General features: G+C 40.9%; 1 protein-coding gene across 1 annotated transcript in view; it reads right to left on the bottom strand.

Moving 5' to 3' along the window:
- Positions 1–24,264, bottom strand: part of FHIP2A (FHF complex subunit HOOK interacting protein 2A) — a 51,459-nt gene that overhangs the window by 17,902 nt on the left and 9,293 nt on the right. Inside the window, exons 2-13 of the mRNA XM_048859488.2 lie at positions 20,305–20,383; positions 17,961–18,130; positions 14,973–15,077; positions 14,499–14,621; positions 10,068–10,340; positions 9,031–9,227; positions 7,648–7,762; positions 7,459–7,535; positions 7,167–7,359; positions 4,979–5,148; positions 3,892–4,035; positions 1,694–1,784 (exon numbers count right to left, since the gene is read on the bottom strand). Of these exons, the coding sequence (XP_048715445.1) occupies positions 1,694–1,784; positions 3,892–4,035; positions 4,979–5,148; positions 7,167–7,359; positions 7,459–7,535; positions 7,648–7,762; positions 9,031–9,227; positions 10,068–10,340; positions 14,499–14,621; positions 14,973–15,077; positions 17,961–18,130; positions 20,305–20,383 (1,737 nt within the window). The remainder of the gene's footprint in view (positions 1–1,693; positions 1,785–3,891; positions 4,036–4,978; positions 5,149–7,166; positions 7,360–7,458; positions 7,536–7,647; positions 7,763–9,030; positions 9,228–10,067; positions 10,341–14,498; positions 14,622–14,972; positions 15,078–17,960; positions 18,131–20,304; positions 20,384–24,264) is intronic.

The following is a 24,264-nucleotide window of genomic DNA, read 5'->3' on the forward strand; positions in this document are numbered from 1 at the left end:
AGAAGGACCAATCCCCAACTAAATCATCCCAGCCAGGGCTTTGTCAAGCCTGACCTTAAAAATATCTAAGGAAGGAGATTCCACCACCTCCCTAGGTAACGCATTCCAGTGTTTCACCACCTTCCTAGTGAAAAAGTTTTTCCTAATATCCAACCTAAACCTCCCCCACTGCAACTTGAGACCATTACTCCTTGTTCTGTCATCAGCTACTACTGAGAACAGTCTAGATCCATCCTCTTTGGAACCCCCTTTCAGGTAGTTGAAAGCAGCTGTCTTCTCTTCCGCAGACTATACAATCCCAGTTCCGTCAGCCTCTCCTCATAAGTCATGTGTTCCAGTCCCCTAATCATTTTTGTTGCCCTCCGCTGGACTCCTTCCAATTTTTCCACATCCTTCTTGTAGTGTGGGGCCCAAAACTGGACACAGTACTCCAGATGAGGCCTCACCAATGTCGAATAGAAGGGAACGATCACGTCCCTTGACCTGCTGGCAATGCCCCTATTTATACAGCCCAAAATGCCGTTAGCCTTCTTGGCAACAAGGGCACACTGTTGACTCATATCCAGCTTCTCGTCCACTGTAACTCCTAGGTCCTTTTCTGCAGAACTGCTGCCGAGCCATTTGGTCCCTAGTCTGTAGCAGTGCATTGGATTCTTCCGTCCAAAGTGCAGGACTCTGCACTTGTCCTTGTTGAACCTCATCAGATTTCTTTTGGCCCAATCCTCCAATTTGTCTAGGTCCTTCTGTATCCTATCCCTACCCTCCAGCGTATCTACCACTCCTCCCAGTTTAGTGTCATCTGTAAACTTGCTGAGGGTGCAATCCACACCATCCTCCAGATCATTTATGAAGATATTGAACAAAACCGGCCCGAGGACCAACCCTTGTTGTGGCTAAAACTATAAAGGAAGCACAGAAAGCAAAGCTTTCTATTTGAATGTGCGCTTATCAAAATTCAGAGAGTAGGAAATCCTTAGAGTACCACTGCATGTATTTTTGTTCTCGTTACTCTACCCCCACCCCCCCATGCACCCTGTATGCCCAATTCTGTTCCATCACAGGAGAGTCACAGGACTTCATGAGAAAGGCAGCAAACGAATGCTGATTGTCTTCAGACCAAGGAGACTTTAGATCATGTTTTTAGAAATAAAATCTATGTTTGTTATTTCAAAATATGCAAAATTAAAGCTTTCCCTTCCCACCAATTTCTTAACATCAAACCTGCATGCCTTAGGCTGCATAGTCTCACTGAACCATTATTTTAAAGCACTAGGATGTTAACTCTTCTTCAGAATTTTAACATCCACTAAGTTCTATCAAAGATCTTGCCAGGCAGTCCTCTACTGGAGAGGAATGCAGATAAATACAAAGGCAATTTATGAACCAATCTGTGGTGCAGGTTTGTTACAGGAATATTAATGCATTTAAAATAATCTATAATTCCCATTAGAGCTGCGTAAGGGGGATTCAGAACTCAATTAAAAATCTCTAAAGGTAAATTCCTGATTAGTCCAAGGCAATTGAATTTTCACCTTTCCCATTACTAGCTTATCTTCAGATATTTTTAGTAGAACGGTACGTGTCCCCAAATCCCTTGTAAATTCTCACAAGCAATTCAAAACCCAGAGCATTGGCTAATGAAGAGGAAAAAAGAAGAAACGAAAAAGAAAAAGACTATAGTTGTGTGACATACTTGTCTGTGGGCGTCTCTGAGATAGGTATCATAACCTGTGCCCTCTACATGGTATGATGATTTGGCTTCTTCAGGTACTAGACAGAGAAAGCTAAAAAGGAACAAAAATACATTAATAAATAAATCTAGTCCCACAATGGCAGGACACTATTTTTTCATTATCAATACATGAGTGGTAGATACAATAATGACCCATCTCTTCCAGTTGACAGAGGGGGTTACCCAATAACATTGTGTGACGAAGAAGGGCTATGAAACGTACTGAAACATGTCTATCTATCTATTTAACTACTGCCTGTGCTAATGAATTGTGGGCATAAGAGTTTGAATATCTAGCACTGAGTGTGAAGAAGCCAGTAGAGGGCTAGTGACTTCTGAAAGCAGGGAGGCAAAAGTGAAGTGGAGAATCATAACCAATTCCAAAGATTTGCTAAAGATCAGACTACATCCAGCTCAAAGCAGAGTTAGATGGAAAGTCTACTGGCAAATAAATCAAATAAAAGAAGGGATTTCATGTGAAAAGTTATTACTAATTTTTTTTAGTTAATAAATCATCAGTTTGTCAGTTTTCTGTGATGAAAGAACAGTTAAGAATCTACATGATTTGCAATAACGTGTTCCTGTTACAAATACTGCTGACATTTATTGTGATACAAAAACTACCACCTTGGCAGTCACAGAATTATCATGAATATAGCACAAACAGGAAATGGTGGCTCTCACTACCCAATTTCTGGAGAGTTAGAGAAAATGTGGCTTAATGTGGCTTAAAGATCTTGTATCCAATGTTCAGCTCTCCCTACAATCATGGAACTATCACTGACACCAATGGGAGTTCTGTGTACGGACGGAGAGAGGAATACCGGAGCCTGAAATCTGCCATGTGGATCTCATTATGTATGAAAAAAAATTCATTCTTCCATCAAAGCACTGCAAATACCTGGAAAATTTCCATTCCGCTGATGAAAATATAAATGGGCAGTTTAGCAGATTGCTTTTTGTCTGTGCTCCAAACCATGTCCACCATTAACTGGATGCAACGGTATATGGGGGGAAAAACTAAGTATTCAATTCCATATCCATTGGTCTCAGTCTGTTTCTTGCCTCTCACACGACTGATTATTTTTGGGTACGTAGGTAGGTCAGCACCAAAATACCAGTGCTCCCTCGCTAATATGTATTAACTGACCAAATACCATCTAACCCCAATTTTCATGTTAATGACTGGAAGAATTACAATCACTAAAGAGTTTAGATCCGAGAGTCTGTCCTCTTGGACATGTTGCTGTCCAGTGTGCACAGCCAAATGTTATAGGGGACAGAGGTGTGACATGGTCCCCAGTAAGCAATCGGTTACCTATAACTCAGCTTCTCCCTCCCCTTCCCTCAGGGGAAGGACTATGGTCAAGCCCTGTAAGAGAGGCTGCTTGAGAGATGAAGCCAAACAGAATGAATATCAATGAGAAGGGATAGCTTTACACTCAGATTCATAGATTCCAAGGCCAGAAGGGACCACTGTGATAATCTAGTCTGGCCTCCTGTATAACACAGGCCATATAACTTCCCCAAAGTAACTTCTTTTGAACTACTGCATATCTTTTTAAAAACACATTTTGATTTAAAAATTGGCAGTCACGGAGAATCCACCACAACCCTTGGTAAATTACTGCAATGGTTAATAATCTTTATTATAATACATTTACATCTTATTTCCAGTCTGAATTTGTTTAGCTTCAACTTCCAGCCATTGGATCTTGTTATCCCTTTGTTTATTAGACTGAAGAGCCAATTATTAAATGTTTGTTTCCCGTATAGGTACTTAAGATTTGATCAAGTCACATCTTAACCTTTTCTTTGTTAAGCGACATAGATAGAGCTCCTTAAACTTATCACTATAAGGCAGGTTTTCTAATCCTTTTATCATTCTTGCAGCTCTTCTCTGAACCCTCTCCAGAGACCAAAGACCTAGGATGGACCTCAGGCTGGAAAGGTTTTCTGTTCTCTTTTGGTTTATGTTGAACTATTTTATTTTCTTTCTATAAAACACTAACCGTTATGGAATAGCCTACTGAATGAAACAGTTTATTTCCGGTGCATCATTCCTCCAAGTTACACAGAACATCAGCACTATGCTAACTACATCCCTGATTTAAATTACACACACAAAACAGCTTTTTAAAATTATTTTTTCAACTCACCTATTTACAATTTTATGAACTTCAGTCTTCCCATCGTTTTTTGGATGTTCTGGGCTGATGGGAGGAGAAGCACTTAGCCACTCTTGATTCGACAATGTGTTATCCGGAGAAAGATCAGTAAATAACGGATCTTCTTCCAGGTCTCTGTAAGTTTACATTAGACAGTGACACCAGATAATTCACGGAATGTTAGGGAAGGCAGGAAGCCTTCTGAATCAAAGGCACATTCTCTATTTTTCTTCTCTGACCAGCCAGCACACATTCTAGACTATCACAATTTCAATACCACTTCACTGAATTATTATTATGCAGTATCAACATTTATAAATTGATGACTAACTTAAAAAAAGAGAGAGAGGCATAGTCTAGTGGTCTGAGCTGGAGCCAGGAACTTCCGGTTCTGGCTCTGATGCCAGAATACCTCTGCATATCAAATCACTTAGGCCCAGATCCTCAAAGGTATTTAGTTCTAATTTCCATTGGTTTCAATGAAAGTTAGGAGCCTAAACACCTTTGAGGATCTGGGCCTTAATCTCTTTGACCCGATTTCCCGCCCTCTCGTCCCACCTGTAAAAAGGGGATAATGCTTATATACCAAGCACAAAAGGGTGTTTGTAAGCTTCATGAAAAACTATGAAGCTTAAAGATACTGTGGCCCTGATTCAGCAAGATACTTAAGCATATGACTAACCATAAGTATGTTAGCAACCCCACTGAAGTCAATGGAATTGCTTGTGTGCTTCAAGTTAAGCCTATGCAAATTGCTAAACCAGAACCTGTGTGTATTATTATGTAAGAAAGACAAGTTTGCTAATTTACAATCATCTATCACTGTTCTAATCACATACGTGAGCTGCTCATGGAGTAAACTGTGCAACAACTAATCTACATTGACTATGGTTAAAACTTTACAATGCTGTTAACACAAATGGCAAATGATGACAACTAAATGTCATCCACATTCAATTTTATTTCAACTAGATAAAGGAAGAAAAACTGGTCTTAAAGCTATTTTTTTAAAAAATAAAAAGTGAAAGGTGTACTCAGCCATCGTGAAGTCCCTCACCGATACAACAGAAACACTTACACTGCTCCTGCTATCTGTCCATTCTCCACCACATCTTTATCTTCCTGACAGGGTGGTTTATATTCTGTGTAGTTTCTTTCTTCTAAATTTCTTAGAACCAAGTTGTAAAGAATGTGCTCATTAGGTTTTTGTAAAAGGTGCTCAAACATTCTTAAAGTCATTATGCTGATCTGCAACATAAAAAAAAAAAAATAAAGGATTAAAATAAATGCAAGCAGTGTTTCCTTAAACCACTGTTCTTAGCTTACTAAGAGTAGCTGTGTTTATGCATGAAGGGAGATTGTTCTTTAATATTAGTCTTTCATATTACAGCCAAACTCAAATATCCTAGTCAGGAACTCAAATATCCTAATCAGGACTGGATCATCATCATACTGGGTGATCTATTAATGTAGATGAAGAGACCACACAAAAGTCAGAAAGAATATACACATTTATCCATGACAACCTTTAACTTTTCTAAAGCATCAGATAGACACAGTTCTGTAAAAGAGGAGAACTGTGCCAAATTAACAGTAACCCTACCCAAAGAACTTACAATCGAACACTTTAATTCTACAACCAGACCAACATGGGCAGGCCCCTGCGCTTGTGTAGACCCAGATATAGGATCAAGACCTAAAAACACTAGTGGATACAATACAGAATTGACACAAAGTGCCATGGGGATTTTATGGCTGGAATTATAGGCTGAAAATTTCAAACCAGGATGCCTGAAGTTAGACACCTAAATAAAAGTGGCCTGATTTTCAGCAATACTGAGCACCCGCATCTCCCACTGACTTCAGTAGGATCTGAGTGGTGTTCAGTATGTCTGATATTCAGTTCATTCATTTAGATGCCTAAATACAAATTTAAGTGCCTAATTTTTGGTGCCCTGGTTTGTAAGCATTGGCTGCTGCATTTAAGTAGGTAGGTGAAATAGACATATAAAGACACAGATTCTTAGCTCAGGTAGGTTTGGGAGGTCTTTCTGAAGCAGAGGGCAGGGGCTTGGAGTATTTAAATTGAGAGGCTGCTCTAAGCATAAGGGGTGGTGTAAAACAGAAAGCACAAAGCCAGGACTTTAACAAACACAAGCATTTGTGATGTGTGGCTCTCTTCTGAAAAGGCTGACTCATCAAGCTGTTCCAAGTGGGAGCCTTACTGCAGTCAAAAGAAAAGGAGTACTTGTGGCACCTTAGAGACTAACCAATTTATTGGCGCATAAGCTTTCGTGAGCTACAGCTCACTTCATTGGATGCGTAAAAGTGGAAAATGCAGTGAGGATGTTTTTATACACACAGACCATGAAAAAATGGGTGTTTATCACTTCAAAAGGTTTTCTCCCCCCACCCCACTCTCCTGCTGGTAATAGCTTATCTAAAGTGATCATTCTCCTTACAACGTCTATGATAATCAAGGTGGGCCATTGTAGGGTGGGGGGAGAAAACCTTTTGAAGTGATAAACACCCATTTTTTCATGGTCTGTGTGTATAAAAACATCCTCACCGCATTTTCCACTTTTACGCATCCGATGAAGTGAGCTGTAGCTCACAAAAGCTTATGCTCAAATAAATTGGTTAGTCGCTAAGGTGCCACAAGTCCTCCTTTTCTTTTTGCGAATACAGACTAACACGGCTGCTACTCTGAAAACTGCAGTCAAGTGATTTCAAAATGGCTCTACATAGAACAGCTTAAGGATCAGGGCATAAAAGGAATGACAGCACCTTCTTAGTCAACACATTTGCACAGTGTATAGTCTCTGTCCTATCTGCTGACTTTAGTGACAAGAATATGTTTTTACTACTTTTTATCTGTCCGCATTCCAGAACCAGCACAACTAAGGGAGAGAGGGGATGATGCATCATCAATAGAACTATAAATTCAACTCCCCACATAGGGCTAGAATCTATCCTCAGTAACACGTGTACAAGCAACCCCAAACGGACATACATAGCTGCAAATAATGTTAAAATACAGCACAGAGAATCTGATGCTCTAGTCAGAGTCAACACCAAGTTTCACCTCCCAAGGGAAGTTCTGTAGGGCTGGCAGTTAGAACCCTCCCACCCGCCATCTTTTTACCTGTAAAACTCAGCTAGAAGTGACTGACACACTATAAAGATGGGACCTCAAAATGCCATTTTTGCAGTCACTTTTCACAGCAGAGCAGCATTTTAGACACATTGACATGACGATTTCTCACCTCATCAGAAATATGGTCACAGTGCTCGATTAACCTGTATCGCAATGGATGTCTGTTGATATCTGTCAGGGTTTCTGGCTCTCTGTGTCCTCCAAGTATAAAGCCAACCATTTCTTGCAGCAACACATCTGAAGTGACTTGACGGACAATACGATGCAACAGTGCTGTTGATGTAAGGATCCCAATCTCTGAACTGAACAAGAAGTTAAATGTTAGCTACTGGATTCCAACTGAAAATATCAACTTAACTTGTTTTCTATCCAGCTGTTCCACATGCGAAGAGATTACTCACGTTTGCATCAGCTGGGGTTCCATGACACCAACAAAAAATCGTTCCCGTACAGATCTTGCCATAGCAACAGCAGTAGTCTAAAACAGAGGCCACAAAATGTTATCCTTTCAAACTCAAGAGATGTGGAACAATATTATTTGTCAAACTAGTTTTGGATTACCCATATTTATTCCAGAAAACATTTCAAACCTTTTGTGCTTCTTTAATAAGTTGATCACAGTAGTCAAACCAGGAGAGAAATGAAATCAAGGCTCTTTTCCCTGGAAAAGCAGATGCATCTTCTTTGTGGCTATATGAATCCAAACTGGAGGACACAAGAGCAAATATATATATTTAGTTTAGATACCTTTAAAGAACACTGGGCCCAATACTACTCCCACCGAATTCAATGGCAACATTCTCCATCTGCTTTAATGGGAGCAGGAGTGCAATTAGAGAGAAAAGAGGGAATATTAACAGTTTTCCTGCTGGTCTTCCACAGTGCTATCATTACCAGTCTACTGATTTCAACGGCATGCTAAAGTATACTTGGTATGGCCAGCAGAAGAATTCTACATGGATGGACCTAGAATGTTTTAACAGGTTTTTAAGTCAGAAAGGTCACCTAATCTCACCTCCCAAGTAACAGAGGCCATAGAAATTGACCTAGTCATTCCTGAGGTAGTGGGATTATTCTTCCCTAATACGTAAGTGAACACTACCAAGCCCACTCCATAGTTTGGGGATGAACTAGAGCATATTTTTTTCAAAAACAGTCAATCTCAATCTGAAGTCTCCAAGTGATGATGGATTCACCACATCTCTTGGTAAGTTGTTCTAACAGTGGATTACCCTATTAAAAATTGCATCTTATTTTCAATTTGATTTTTAGTTACTATTTCCAGCCATTGGATCTTATATCACCTTTAGCTGCTAAAGAACTTTTTAAAATCAGACATATCATTCCTGTGTAGAAACTTACAGACCACGATCAAGTACTGGGACCAAGACAGTATGCTGGGGCAGGGTATGGGGAAGTAAATTCCAAAGTAAAAAGTATTTTTAGAGTCTAACGTACAAGTAGTTAGGACAACAGGCTTACTATCTTTTGCCCCATGTTGATGAGTTATATAATAATTGTATTTTCCCTCTTGACTTTTACTACCAAAATGTTAAAACAGTCCTTCATCAAACAGATACTTCCTATTTCTCTTGGATCCGTGTGCTCACTGAACGCACCAAAAAGTTTGTCTACTAATTTCCTATGTCCTTGACATTCAAAAAGGAAAATAATCCAAGGCCTGATTCTGCAGTTATACCACAGACAGATCTCTAATCTAATTCAATGGGAGAGCTGCTCTCAAATGACTGACTGTGCATGGACTGGCAGCCGAATCTGCCCATAACTCAATAATCACTGCAGCGTATGTCTCAAGTCTTAAGAGTACTACTATATTGTATCTGGATTCTGTTAATGAAACTGCTTGCATGGTGCCTTATCTGTACTAGAGGTCTTAGCTAATGGCAGAAATTTAGTTTCAGTATGTGGTACAAAGTAATCTAAAATATTTAAAACAGAAACAATATTCTTACCCCCAGTTAATTGCTTCAACCGATTCAATATCTAATGGATCCACGGACAGAGGCAGGGCTTTGTAGAGTGTGGTGAGCCTGTCCGTCAGCAATTCACATAAGCAAGTGCTCTGAGTCAAGCACTTGGCTGCTGCTGGCTCTGGCAAACTCACTAAGAGCATGAGGCCTTCACATGCCTTTACTGCTATTCGACCATCCTGTCAAATAGACATGGAAGAGTTAAATAAATCAGGAATGATATTTATTTGAAATCAAACACCAGAAACCAAAGGATCTTTGAAACAGAATCAAAAAGGGACTGAGTGGATTCTTGATGTTCCGTGTTCAGAAATTAGAACAGATATTTCTACTAAATTTGTTTTAGAATCTTTCTTTTGAAGAGGGTTATTGACATGGTAAGCATAACATTCAAGTTTATATAACCAGTGCTAAAGAGTATACACTGGCTTGGGCCTAATCTAATGTAAAACATCACTTTACAACTATGGGGTATGTAAAGTTTTCTGCTCTTGATACCATTACAGTAAACAGGGCCTTACTTATCCAGTTCCCCTTGAAGTTAATTCTAAATGATCCCTTTGAATTCAGCAGGACTTGAATCAGACCCATAGTGGTTGTTTTGACAAGAAATCAAGTTCACAGACAGAATCAGGTCTACTGAAGCTTTTACAAAAAGTGTGTTTGGTTTATTATTTTGGTTTAATTGATGCAATATAAAGTAGCCCTTTCTTCCATTTTCCATATTCCTTTGTGATATAATTAAACCACTCAACTTGCTTTGGAAGCATACAACATCCTTAAACTAGTTGATCCCAATGAATATCAGATTGCAGTCAATTCATTTTCTAGAATTTTTTGTTTTGTTTTCACCTGGAAATTTGCAAAAGAAATGGTCTACCAAAAAAAGCTATCTGATTTCTTAAGCATTAAATGATATATATATACACACGCATATCTATTGTAAATGACTCCCTTCCAGCAACATCCAAAACACTTTACTCATTTTACCACACTGAGTAGAATCGAAAATTACTCACTGGGCTTTTTGTGAGATTTAGCAAAGAATTCACTAAATTATAGTCTTGGTTTAGACGAATAGCTGAGGCCTCAGGTGATGAAGTGACATTTAGTTCATCCAGACTTGTGGATAGATCATCTTCCTTCTCTACTTGCTCCGCTCCAGCAGCATTAGATATTTCTTCAGGTTGAACGGACTGCCCAATGTCTGTCACCAACGAATCCTGGCCTTTTAGCATGTCTTCTGTAATTACACTTGCTGATCCTTTGGAAGCCAATGCTTTTAACTTGTTCTGAAAAGCATTACATTAGGACAGGAGATTATACTGATCAAAATGCTGTTTGCCCTAAAGCGGAAATTTACGAAAATAAAGGTTTATGTAACACATACATCAAGTACAGCAGAACCTCAGTTACGAGCACCTCGGGAATGGAGGCTGTTCATAATTCCGAAATGTTCATAACTCTGAACAAAACATGATGATTGTTCTTTCAAAAATTTACAGCTTTGAAACTTTACTATTCAGAAGAAAATGCTGCTTTGAACCATCTTAATTTAAATGAAACAAAGCACAGAGACAGTTTCCTTACCTTGTCAAATCTTTTTTTAAACTTTCCCTTTATTGTTTTAGTACTTTACATTTAACATAGTGCTGTACTGTATTTCAGTTTTTTTCTTTTTGTCTCTGCTGCTGCCTGATTGCATACTTCCAGTTCCAAATGAACTGTGTGGTTGAATGGTCAGCTTGTAACTCTGGGGATCGTAACTCTGAGGTTCTACTGTAGCTCTTTACAAGGTCAGATGTATTAGTTGTGTAGTATATTATGGGTGCAGAAGCATCTGAATATTTAAATTTAACACATTTTGTACTTTATCAAAATTTCTCCCAAACTCTATACCAAACCATTTTAAGGCTGCTTCTCTGTTAGTTTGTCCAAGACAAATGAAAAGAGATGGTCTTGTTCTTTATATCAATCAACTGAAATGAATACTATTTGATTAGTCCAATCTCCAATATGAATTTCGCATTTACTTTATGCAGGCAACTTTTGACATTAGCACATGGTTTTCAGGTCAAGACCTCAATCCATTTTATCTCTGTGACTATGGAAACACCATTTCCGATTCCAATCAGAAAATGAAATTGATTCTTCACTTGTAGAGATTTTGCCTTCAAAGTGAAAAAAAAGCCTCTCTAAGACTTGTGAGCTACTCTCAAGTGATATTTTTTTTCTGTTTGTATTTTTTAAAGATATCTAGTAGATTTCATAGAGGGGAAGGAGTGGGTACCAAGTTATCACTGGACACCTAGTACTCATACAACACTTTCTTGAGAGTTGTAGGACATTTGCTTTGTTACCTTGAAAGAATGTGACCCAGCCTTCTTTCTATAAATCTGTTTTGTACAAATAAAAGATATATTTACATTAGTGTTCTACAAGACCGAGTGAGAGATTGGTTGTGGGGTAAGGATTCTCTGTTTTTCTGGCACAGACCTAGATGAGTAAATACTGTATTAGACTCATACACTGGACTTCATCTTAAGACCAATTTTTCAAGTGATCACAGTAATAAGATTATAGATCCTATGACATTTATGATAAGGCCACAGTTATTTCAAATATTGCACAAGCATTAAACATTTAAAAGAGTCACCAGTTGGGTTACCAGCTTTTAGTACACACAAACCAGGAGGAAATAAATACACGACAGTCAGACAGCAAACTACAAAAATTCTCTGAACACTTGCCTAGATGATGTGCATTCTTTGTGGAGACACTGTTCTGCATTGCTACTGTGCACGAATATACTGAAGTCCATGGGGAGGTAACCCAGGGATCACATTTATAGTCTATTTCATGGTCCAACAGAAGTATGATTTGGGGGTATGTTGGAAAGATTATGATTTCAGAGAACATAAAATTGTCTTTTCTACAAGTAGGTCTTTTTTTTACACTGCGAAAGGCCTAAGGATGCAAAGCAATCAGTATGTTAATGTACATTATCCTTAAAACTGAAATTACTGAACTTCCTAGGATCTATTTCTTGTTGTCTATAAATGGGAAGTGCCTGTATCAAGAACAATAACCCCTGTATGAGAAGGCTTGAATTCCACAAGTGAACCCTTAGAGTGATGTGCTATGTTCAAACTCAGTTATTTCTGATAGGTGCAGGTAATGTCAGCCTCTGTACATCAGAACACATGCATTTAGAGTTTTTGTGTATATTTAAGTTTGCATGTGTCTAGTCATGCAGTTCTGCAGTCTAGCTGCTCACCTGCCTCCTGCAAGAGTGGAGGACAAGATCCTGAATCACCTAATAAAAAAGGTTACATAAAATACATATTCAATGCTTTCTACAAAGCTCTCCTCTGAGTGACCTGATCAGAAAACCCAGTAGAGAGTAGGCAATATAAAAATACATTTGTACATTTTCATGACATAGATAAACACTGGGGGGTCAAATTCTGCTGAGAGTGGTGCAACTTCACTTTATCATTAAGTGACTTCACAGCTTGTTAGCTTGCAGTAACCAAAGGGGTAGGGAATACTGAAAATATAATGTAATGTTATAAACCGATGGTAGAGCCTTACTTTGAATATTGTATTCAATTTTGGTCACTCCACCACCACCCAAACAGATACAGCAGAAATAGAAAAGTTCCAGAGAAGGGAAGTGGAAATGATCAACAGTATGGAAAACCTTCCATATCAGAAGAGATTACAAAGATAAGGACTATTTAGAAAGGAAATGAGTAAGAGGTTTATAAAATAATGAATGAGACAGAAAAGGTAAATTAGCCATTTCTGTGTATCCTCTCAATACAGAAACAAGGGGACACTCAATAAATTAAGTGGTAACTAATTTAAAGCTGATGAAAAGAAACTCTTTTACACCACACACATATAGCATGAGGAACTCACTGCCACAAGATCTAAGTAGGATTCAAAAATGGCTTACAGAAGGTTACTTCAACTGCCATTCACCTAGCAAATTTATTTTCCCAAGAGATGTAGCTATGCAATTAGTCCCTGATCCTAATGCTTGTTAAGCAATATAGTTGAAAACTTCTGTAATAGAATGACTAATTCACTAGAGAACAACTGAAAAAAAGCTGATAGTTTAAACAGAGAATCAAATAGGTGCCTGCTGGGTTTTTTTTCAACTGTAGAAGTAGACGAGATACAGCACAGCTCCACAAACAAACTTCCAGCAAGATGCTATATTTAGATATACCTGCAGGTACAGTTTTGGAGTGATGCACCAGAGTTTCAGCTATAAATTATGTCTGTGTTAATGGAATTTGCAAGATAAGTATCAGATGGCATACTGGGAATTTACCCTCTTAGGTCTTCCAAGGTCTGAGACAGATATCAAGTTACAAATTAGAGCCTCTGAAAGGCTAGGGGCATGGACTGGCAGAATCAACAAACTCTGCATTCCAATTAAATGAATCTAAAATGTCCTGTGTGAAAATAACTCTCCTCTAGAAGTTGTGAAGAGGACTGCCATAGGCTACTATGATTAGAAACATTGGAGCTTCCAATAATCTCTTAAGGCTTGGCCTGAGCTCTAAGACAAAACTCAGTGATCCTAGAACTCTCTTTTAAATTCAGTAGTATCCTGAAGTTTCCAAATCTTCCTGCTGTTAAACTTTCTAATTCTGATGTCAGTCAACACTGTGGCTATTCAGGCTAGCATTCCAGACCACATGCATCACTACCAACTAAGGGCCCAATCCCCCAAGGCCCTCAGCATTTTGCAAGGTGTATTCAAAGCCTCATGGGATAGTCACTTATTCTCCCATGACCTGAGGCAAAGAACAAAGCAAGAAGTCCAATTTTACTCCTGAATGCAGGGCTCCCATGTTACATTCACGACATTGTTACTTCCCCACTGACTAAGGCCTGGTAGACACTAGGGGAGGAAATCGATCTAAGTTACGCAACTTCAGCTACGTGAACTTCAGCAGTCGACGTACTTAGATCTACTCACCGTAGTGTCTTCACTGCAGTGAGTCGACAGCTGACACTCCCCCATCGACTCTGCTTGCGCCTCTCGCTCCGGTGGAGTACTGGAGTCGACGGGAGAGCACTCGGTGGTCGATTTATCGTGTCTACACTAGACACGATAAATCGACCCCTGCTCGGCAATCCTGCGGGTAATGTAGACAAGTCCTAAGATGCTGGTTTTCTAATTTGGAGAGTGCCCTCTAATGGTTGCATTAGGCATGGTTTCAAGCAGAAAAATATGTGAGCTCTGAATGAAGATGGGGAACAAAAGAATGAGACTGTTTCTCTAATAGAAAATAAAAATAAAAGAAAATCCCTTGAATACTTTAAAGAAAATGACACTCAATTAATTGAAAGCAGCCAGTGCAGCACCAATCTGCTTCTCAGGAATTTTTTGACTGTAATATACCAGTTTTGAAATATACTTGTAAACATACCTCAAGAAAGAAGTTGACCAGGTATGGATCCTGTTTCAGCTTTGCACATACTATGCAGAGAAACTGAATTTCTTCATTTTCTGTTGGTGCTGTTAGAACTTCACCGCAAAGTCTGATTAATTTCTGTGGGTGGGGGGAAAAAAAGTAGACAATTAAAAGTGGAAGAAACCCAGTAGCCTATTGGTAGGCACTCTAGGCTGAATTCTCTTCTCAAAGAGATTCTCTGATGACATTAAGGTACATTGACTTCAACAGAGTTACTCCAGATTTACACCGGTATAAATGAGATATTATTATTTACTGCTTGCACTGCAGTAACACTCAGAGGTCCCAATCAGTAATTTGTTATTGCACTGGGGGATTAAAAACAAAAAACCCCAGACAGAAACCCCACACAAGAGAGAAACCATTACATTTGACATCCAAAAAGCCTGTCATACACAAATAAATGTTTGTTTGAAACTTGAACCGTACCTGCACTGGTTTATATACATTTATATGTGGGAGAAGAGGTTGTCGAATTCTTCCTAGAAGTTTGGTATAGAAAGACAAAACTTGCTGTTTCATTCCGGGAGGACACTAGACCACAACAGAAATAGAACAACGATGAAATAAACAACATACAAGCTGATCATCCAAAACAGCTGAGATTAAATTGAAATAATATTAACATCCTTTTGAACAGCTTTGTCATAAATAAACAGACCAATTTAAATAGTTGATCCAAAACAACTGAAAATATTAGGTCTTGCTAACTATACATGCTTTATTTTATTAAAAAAACCACACCCTTTACATTAATTGAATGCATGCTTTTAATTTATATTTATTTTCACAAAACTTGATATTTTTAACATCTAAGAGCCTATGCCTAGCCAACTGAGTTGTATAACAGAACACAGAGAGTGGGTTGTGGGAAAGTTTATGCCACTACAGAAGCCCAACATCATACAACTTAGGTACAGCTCTACTGCAAGTAAAATCATCACACTTAACACACCACTTAGGGTTTGTCTACATGAGAGGATTTTTTTAAAATTTGAGTTAACTGACTGCTAGTTAGCTTGAATTACCTAGCACTCTTGTACATGCTAATCTGGACACTCCACAAATGTTTGTTCCAGGACAAAAATGCCTGTAATCTACATAACAGCTGAGAGGTGTGATTTGCAGCTTGGGTTTAGACATACATGCACTAGCTCTGTTCAAGCTAGCGCCTAAAAACAGCAATGTGGCCATGGAGCTTAGATTAGCCACCTCAGTATGTACACAGGAGGTCAGGCAGGATTGTATTCAGATGGCTACTATGAGCTGCTGTGGCCACACTGCTATTTGTGGGTGCTAGCTCTGTTTGAGTATGTGTCTGTCTACCCAAGATGGGAATTACTCCTCCCAGCTGCTGTGTAGACATACCATAGTCAGAACAAAGTGAGAATATTCCCTAACTGGAGTTAACTGCAACACCCTGCACACATTGAACCACGTATTTCTTTCAGGTGTACTGAATCACAGAACTGTAGGGGCTGAAAGGGACCTCAAAAGGTCAACTAGTCCACACATGGTAAAGTATGAATGGTAATTCACAAATGGTAAAGTATAAATGACATGCCGTCCAAGAATCACTTGTGCAGACATATTTTTGTAAATGTAATGACTTCTCTTGACTCTTAAAAGCACTTTGCCAGTTTTGCATTTCACACAGCTCAACTGCATCATGTTTTCCTCACAGAGTTTGTAGTTGTATCAAACCAACTATACTTCTAATAAATACATTGCTAATTAAATACCCCAGCCATGTTATGTATTATGGCACCTCATTAACCAGGCTGCAAGACAGATGCCACATTGATAGGAATATTGGGAGAAAGGTGGTCCCAGAAGGAAGAGATTGCTGTCCCCCAGGCTCAGAGAAACTGAAAACTATCTTTACACATAAGAACCAACCAGATAAGACAAGAAACATCAAGTGAATGTGTGAAAGGTGCAAGACTGACAACCCTGGAGAATGAAGTGCTCTGTTTATCCTCAGAACAGGCAGCAGGAGTGAAAGCTCTTACACTGCCCAACTGATGGACTTCCACCGTGACATGAAGTTACTACCATGAGGGATGAAAGAGTAACTGAGTCTCCATGAACCAGTCAATCCTTGGCCTTTCAGTACATAAGGCTGCCAAGAATGGCACCAACAGTGGCGGTGGCAGTTTTGAGGACATTTCCTGTTCCTGGGAAATGGACTGAGGTCCCAAAAGAAACTTCACACAGGCCACAGAATAGCCATGAAAACTTAACACCAAGTGGTCACTACTGACCTGGGCTAGATTTCTACCAGTGACATAGATGTGAAAGGCTCTAAGGTGACTAGAGTATGTAAAAGATGAAACTGTACAAACATTAATTAAAGTACTAATTATGTGCTATCACCATCTAACTGATAGTCCTGAGCCATCCAGTTCTCTACAGTTAAAACAAAATATTGGTCCTATGCAATTCAGAACTTTACGAAGTTGAAAAGGCTTTTTAATATATAGGGCCAAGCTGCCAATTGCAGTATAGCAGGACTCAGAATGGGGCATAGAGCACAGGTGGCTTTACTCACCTTTCGGTCCCCCACCCCTCCCAGTTGTGGGGGCTGTAAGCCATCAAACTAGACTGGCACAAATTAGAGTAGACTCAGGGCTGGTTTATCTCATGCTACATCCCCAAAGGGGCTGTTCCACCAGCCAGGACTGCGAGAGCTCCTTGTGCTCTGGTCGCACGCCCTGTGCTGAGGAGGGGACCACAGAGGTGGGAATACAGTTTGGGAAAACCTGAGGTGGTGCCTTAAGGCAGCTTTAAATCCCCTTTGCACCACCGGAGCAGAGCAAAGAGGACTTGAGATGCCATATGGAATCTCACCCATACCTCTCTCTGCTTTATTAAATTATCTAAAGAGCACAGTGCCCAAGAGACTGTTTTATGGAGGGTAATTTGAATGTCTTTTGCAGCTCAGAGCACTAAATCAGGGACAGCATGCTTCTGTAATCTACACAACTGTTTTCAGAAAAACAAACAACAAAACTTAATAAAGCATTTGTCACCCAAGCAAAATGCTGTACAAAGGAGAGTGAGTATTATTATCCCCATATACAGGTGGGAAAACTCAGGCAGAGAGCCAAAGTCACTTCTTGCTCAAGGTCACATAGTCAAGGTTTCCCATCTCCCAGGTCCTGTGCTCTAACCAATGGACCATACTACTTCACTTTGGCTGACTTGAATGACCACTCATTTGCTCATATTACTTTGGAACTCCAGCAACATTCTTGGGTAATGTGAAACAAACGATCATCAGCAAGATTTCATAGAGTTTACGGGTCTTATCCTGCCAGGTGTCGACCATCCTCAACTGACATAATTCTAATGGGACTGAAGGTCCTAAGTACCTCAAAGGATGAGGCTCTTGCCCACCGCCTGAGATGTACTTACATCAGCTTTCCCTAGTGTGTACAATGTCTCCAAGATCTTGTGATGTAGCAAATATTCCATACAAGGCCCTGTCTCTCCCGATTCCCTCTCATTTTCTTCTTGAACTAGAATATCCAACATCTGCTCCAGGTGAGAAGGAATGTTGGTATCAGTCACAGGAGCTTTGTCATCTAAATAAAAAATATTCAGTTAAAATGATAAAAATAAAAACCAAATTTTCCTTTTCCTTTGAGTTCAATTATAAACCTTTGGTTTAAAACATGGCCATTTTTCAAAATAACTATTAAAAGAGCCCTCTGAAAAAATTGTTACAACATAGTCAGTGAGCGGTAAAGAGAGTATTAACTGGATAATTCACATCTACATAAATATGCTGGCCCATATTTTCAGAAGGGAAACAGAGATTTTGAATGCCTAACCTGAGACACCTTAAAGGGGCCAGAGGGTTGAGCACATGCCTCTGAAAATCAGGTCTCTTTAACGTATCTCAAAATAGATACAAAGCATTACTGGTCACTTTTGAAAATGTGGACTACTAGATACTAGAGAAGTTTAACCTTAATGTGAAAAAAAAAAAAGTGTGGAATACTAAATTTCTGAGACTGTACTAGTCAGATGGTCCCAAAACAATCCAAGACTGGAATCTGTGGACAGCATCCAGAATCTACTTCATTTCCACTTGAACAATTCATTCAAGAGTGAGAGACAGAGAGAAGCCTATTTTTTTTAATCTCACAAATAATGAATATCCAAACTTCAGGCTCAGTTCAATTTTTTTAAAAAATTCTTAAGTATGACTATTACATCGTCTTTGTTAAGATTGTGTATTGTTTTATTCAAATTTCAGAGTACAGTTCAGCTCACAGATCTCTATAAAGGAAAAGAGCCAGATTTTGATCTCAGTTACACTGAAGGCCATGGAGTTACTTTGAATTTGCACCAGTGTAACTGAGAACAGGAATTAACCTAAGGTGTTGTATGGCACTGGTGTGTTTCTAGGAATTTAGAAACAAATTTTTATTTTGCCATATTTTAATTGGACAACTAACGCAGTGTGGAATTAGTCATTTCTTCTTATGCAATAACTTTAAAATACTGTAACGGTCATTTGAATGCCAAAGGAAACAAGGTCACAGAAGAGAATTGCCACATCAGGGCAATTTCAGTTCTCTGTCACCAGTTAGTTTAGACTGACTTGTTGAAGTAAGGCTTCTAAGACCTAATCCTGCTCCCACTGAAGTAAAGGTAAAATTTCCATTGATTTCAAAGGTAGCATATCCAAACACATAGTTTTCAAGATCTTTTTGCAGATTTTCATTTGGTGGAAGGTGGTGGTGAGGGAGAGGTAGCAGCAAGAATGGAAGCTTGGGTTTTTGCAAATAAATATTTAGTACAGAAGCCAAAGCTGAATTTATTTTTATTTTGCACCACACATGCTTATATGTCAGTTTGAGTACATATTGATTTAAACAAGAAATCAGAAGTCCTGAGGTTGTGAACACGATAGCCACTCTAATAGGCATGCAGAGATAAGAGTACATAGGGCATGGTGATATTTGTCTTTAAAGACAACAGACTAGAACAAGTGATTAGGAGGACAATTATTTATGTATTTGTTGGAATGGTGGAAATGTGATTTACATTAAGCAAATACAGCCATAATTCAACTGAACAGCCAGCTTTTAAATTAAATGAAGAAGAGCAGAAGGCAGACACTAGAGTTTTAATTAACTTTGGTTTGATTCTGTCAAACATGGATGAAATCTGTAAGAACTTTCACAGTTGCAGTCTCAAAATACCTTAAGGAGAGACACAATCTGAGAAAAAAATTTAAAAAGATAAAATACAGAAATATGCCCAGTACTGAGCATTCTATGAAAGTCTGACTGGCTTCAGAAATGATTGTTCAAGTGTACATGACTGCAAAGTGATTTTGTGAAGACGTGGTAAAACCTTGGAAAGAAAAGGAAAAGAGGCAATGCAACAGAAATGAGAAGGGTTATCAGAAGGATTACATTTCTGCAGATGTGTGTTTAGAGTGAACTGAACAGGTGAAGCCAGAAATTAGGTCTGACCTTAAAAGGTACAATTCTCAACAAGGTGCACAGGGAATGAGGCATTACATCCGCTGTTGTTCACCCTCTATCAAGGTGCTTTGTCAAAGGTAAATCAAAGATAAAGGATATTTTAAAACAAATGTTTTTTGTTACTTTGGAAAAAGAAAGAGGAACTTACTTAATGAAAACAGTTTCGCTATTTCCCAATCTTCACTTTTAAACAGCACTGAGGTAGTTCCAGTTTGCCTCTTTCCATAGTGAAGATGCAAAAAAAAAAGTTCTCTTACCTGAGGTCTCTATGTAATAATGGGTAATTGCTTTCCAGTGGTAAACAAAATCTTCTTGTAACGGAAGGGATGGTGCAAGCTATGGAAACAAAACAAAACAAAAAACCTAAGTGGTTAGAAATGATCAAAATACATTTCCTGCAGGACTGAAGGAGACTCTATCCTTTATCCCTAAGCAGTGGCTCTAAAATTGTTCATACATGGGCCACATCTTATTAGTGAGATTGTCTCATAAACACCTGTACACCCATTTGTGATTTTACAACATACTTCGGCAACTAAAGGAATTGCTCCCATAGGAAAGTACTTCCCAACTATTTATATATATAAGTGTTTAATCCTTTAAGAAGAAAATTAATCACACTCCTTTGCTTCTGCTCTTCATATCATCTCCCCTTCCCACTCTCTCCCTCTGCTCCCCTGCTTACACTGGCCAGCTGCTTCCCTCATTTCTCCCCAGGACATTCCTCTCTCATTGGCTGCTAGGAGCTCCAGCCCCTGAAAGAGGTCCCCCTTTCATTTACAGGATGACGACTCCTTCTGGTTTCCAGCTGTTTTTATAGCCTTCCTGGCTCTTTGGAATTAAGAGACTGGACATTTCAAAAGAGCAGCTGAAGACAAGGGAAGCCAGTATCATGGCCACCCAGCTCTCTATGGATTGCCAATAATTGCTCGGTGGAGCACAGCCGGTGGGCCCAAACATAAGACATGGCATTCAAAGCTATTCACAACCGGAACAGAACCTCCTATAACAAAAATCTCAAGACCTTCAATGTATCAATCTTAGGCTCTATTTAATTATATTTTATTTCATTACACAGAATTCTTCTTAGGAAGGAGCGCCAGAACAATTCACCCACACACTGCTGAAATGAAATGCAGCCACTCCAGAGGCCAGGATGCAGCAGCCAGCTGAATAATCACTGGGTAGAATGCTGCACAATAATGGGAGGAAAGGTCATCCTTACTGGAAAGGACCAAACTCCATGGAGCTCAGTATAGTCCTCTTAGAAGACTCAAGGGCTGTCACTCCAGTGGGATTTGGAATCTGTGATTCTTCATGTCTAGGTATTTCAAATTTGAGGCTTCAAACCATAAATCATTGCTTCCAATTTCCCCCTTTAGGGGCTTGAGTCGCCTCAAATCCCAATAAGCCAATGGGAATGGAGGGCTCTCAAACCTTTGCATACCCTTGAAAATTTTATACATCCAACCTTTTTCTCTAGTTAATGAAGTTTACATTTATCTTGGCTAAAAACGCAAAATCCAATATATGAACAGCACATCATGTGCTGAAGGAAAGAGGAGTTCTTAATATTACTGACCTTTCGTACGCAAGACTTTGAAATGAAAGACATTCAAAAGTAACTGTGCATGGTGGCTAACAGGATCAGCGTTAGGACACTTACTTCCAAATGTCAACTAAGCAATCGAATTTACACACCATTTATCCATTCCCTGCTATCTGACTGCTCTTCTGTTCCCCCAAGGCTATTCTGGGCCCTGACATTACATTTTACCTCATAACATTTTAGTGCACCAAATGTCATGAGGCAAATAAAAAAGGCATCTGAAAGTCTTTCATTGAGCAGAATATTTATTTTACTATACATCTTGTTTGGTTACTGCAAAACAGAGAAGTAGCTGAAGATACAGGACAGATCTTTACATATCAGGTTTTGTTTTCCTTGCTGGCCGGGGATGGGTGGCTGAAGCCATTATTGCCATCAATTTGTACTGGTTTCTATAATAATATATAATCAGAACTAAATTTTGCTTCATAAATGGTTGCAGAGAGCATTTCTTAGGGATAAAGGGCTTTTCCTCATGGCTTTTCAGCCCACATTATTTTCAAAAGTAATGCTAAAATAGATTATATTAAAAATTCACCCTTGACTGATGCGATTTTGCTCTCCACTTCTATTCTAGTCTCATCTGTTTCTAGGTGAATTCAGTGTTTCTGAAAGCCAGTGCCAGACTGAGGATTTCAATTTCCAGCACTGACAATAATTTATCCACAGAGAGAGCAGCAGCAGTCACAAGCTTCCCAGACATTATCTCTCCCCCAACAAATTGCCTCAACACAGCCCTCAAGGGACTGCTCTTAGAGGTGAAAAGGTAATTCAGGGTTAGATCCTGCTGTTCTTACTCAATTAAAATTCTTATTGGCCTCACTGAGTTTTGCTGATTGAGGACTGCAGGACTGCTTCCTCAGCCTACATCAAATGTGGGCAAACTACGGCCCGTGGGACCCTCCTGCCCAGCCCCTGAGCTCCCATCCCGGGAGGCCAGCCCCCGGCCCCTCCCCCGCAGCCTCAGCTCACTGCGCCGCCGGCACAATGCTCTGGGGGGTGGGGTGGGCTCCTGGGGCAGCGCAGCTGCAGAGCCCAGCCTGACCCGGTGCTCTGTGGTGCGCGTTGTGTGACTGGCTCCAGCTGGGAGGCGCAGCTGTAACGCCGCCAGCCACCAGTGCTCCAGGCAGCACGGTAAGGGGGCAGGGAGCAGGGGGGGTTGGATAGAGGGCAGGGGAGTTCGGGGTGGTGGTCAGGGGGCGGGGAACAGGGGGGTTGAATGGGGGCAGGGGTCCCAGGAGGGCAGTCAGGAAGGAGAGGGGGGGTTGGATGGGGCAGTGGGGGACAGTCGGGGCAGGGGTTCCAGGGGCAGTCAGGGGACAGGGAGCAGGGGTGGTTGGATGGGGCAGGGGTCCCGGGGTGGCAGACAGGAATGAGAGGAGGGATTGGATGGGGCAGCAGGGAGCAGTCAGGGGCAGGGGTTCCAGGGGCGCTCAGGGGACAGGGAGGGTGGATGGGGCAGGGGTTCCAGGGGGGCTGAGGTTCCAGGGGGGTTGGATGGGGCAGGAGTCTCGGGGGGGGCCGTCAGGGAGCGAGAAGCAGGGGGGTGGGGGCCAGGCCACGCCTGGCTGTTTGGAGAGGCACAGCCCCCCCTAACCGGCCATCCATACAATTTCCAAAACCTGATGCGGCCCTCAGGCCAAAAAGTTTGCCCGCCTCTGGCCTACATGCTCCTGAAATCCCTGAAAAATGGTTTAATCTTATAAAATATAAGAGACTGAGAGGAAGAAAAACAACAGGCTGAGTAGGAAAGGAGGGTATTTGATGAAGTGAAACTCCTCTACTAACTAATTACTTCTTCAGAGGGAGACAGCAAACTGAAGGAAAGTACTTTTTAAAGTTTTAGATTTTTCTTCTCTTAGGCTAGAGAGGATTTAGTGCTGGTGAAAAGTGCCTCAAGGACAGCCCTAGACCAAGGGCTCGTCTACATAATTTTTTTTACCCCGGTATAACCTAGGGCAGAGGTGGGCAAACTACGGCCCGCGGGCCACATCCAGCCCACAGGACCCTCCTGCCCAGACCCTGAGCTCCTGGCCCTCCCCCGCAGCCTCAGCTCACTGTGCAGCCAGTGCAATGCTCCCGGCAGTGGGGCTGCGAACTCTTGCCGGGCAGCGCAGCTGCAGAGCCGCAGCCTGACCCGGTGCTCTGTGCTGCACGGTGGCGTGGCTGGCTCCAGCTGGGCGGCACGGCTGCCTGTCCTGGTGCTCTGGGTGGCGCAGCTGTAGCGGTAGGGCGGTAAGGGGGCAGGGAGCAGGGGGGGTTGGATAGAGGTCAGGGGAGTTTGGGGTGGTGGTCAGGGGGTGAGTGTGTGGGCAGGGGTCGGGATGGTCAGAGGGCGGTAAACAGGGGGGTTAAATGGGGGCAGGGGTCTCGGGGGGGCAATCCGGAAGGGGTAGTTGGATGGGGCAGCAGGGGTTCCGGGGGCAGTCAGGGAGAAGGGGTAGTTGGATGGGGCAGGAGTCCCAGGGGGGCAGTCAGGAATGAGAGGAGGGGTTCAATGGGGCGGCGGGGAGCGGTCAGGGGACAGGTAGGGGTGGATGGGGCAGGGGTTCCAGGGGGGCCGTCAGGGGGCAAGAAGCGGGGGGGGGAGGGGCATGCCTGGCTGTTT

This window comes from Caretta caretta, chromosome 7, assembly GCF_965140235.1.
Source record: "Caretta caretta isolate rCarCar2 chromosome 7, rCarCar1.hap1, whole genome shotgun sequence".
In the NCBI taxonomy this organism is placed as follows: Eukaryota; Metazoa; Chordata; order Testudines; family Cheloniidae; genus Caretta; species Caretta caretta.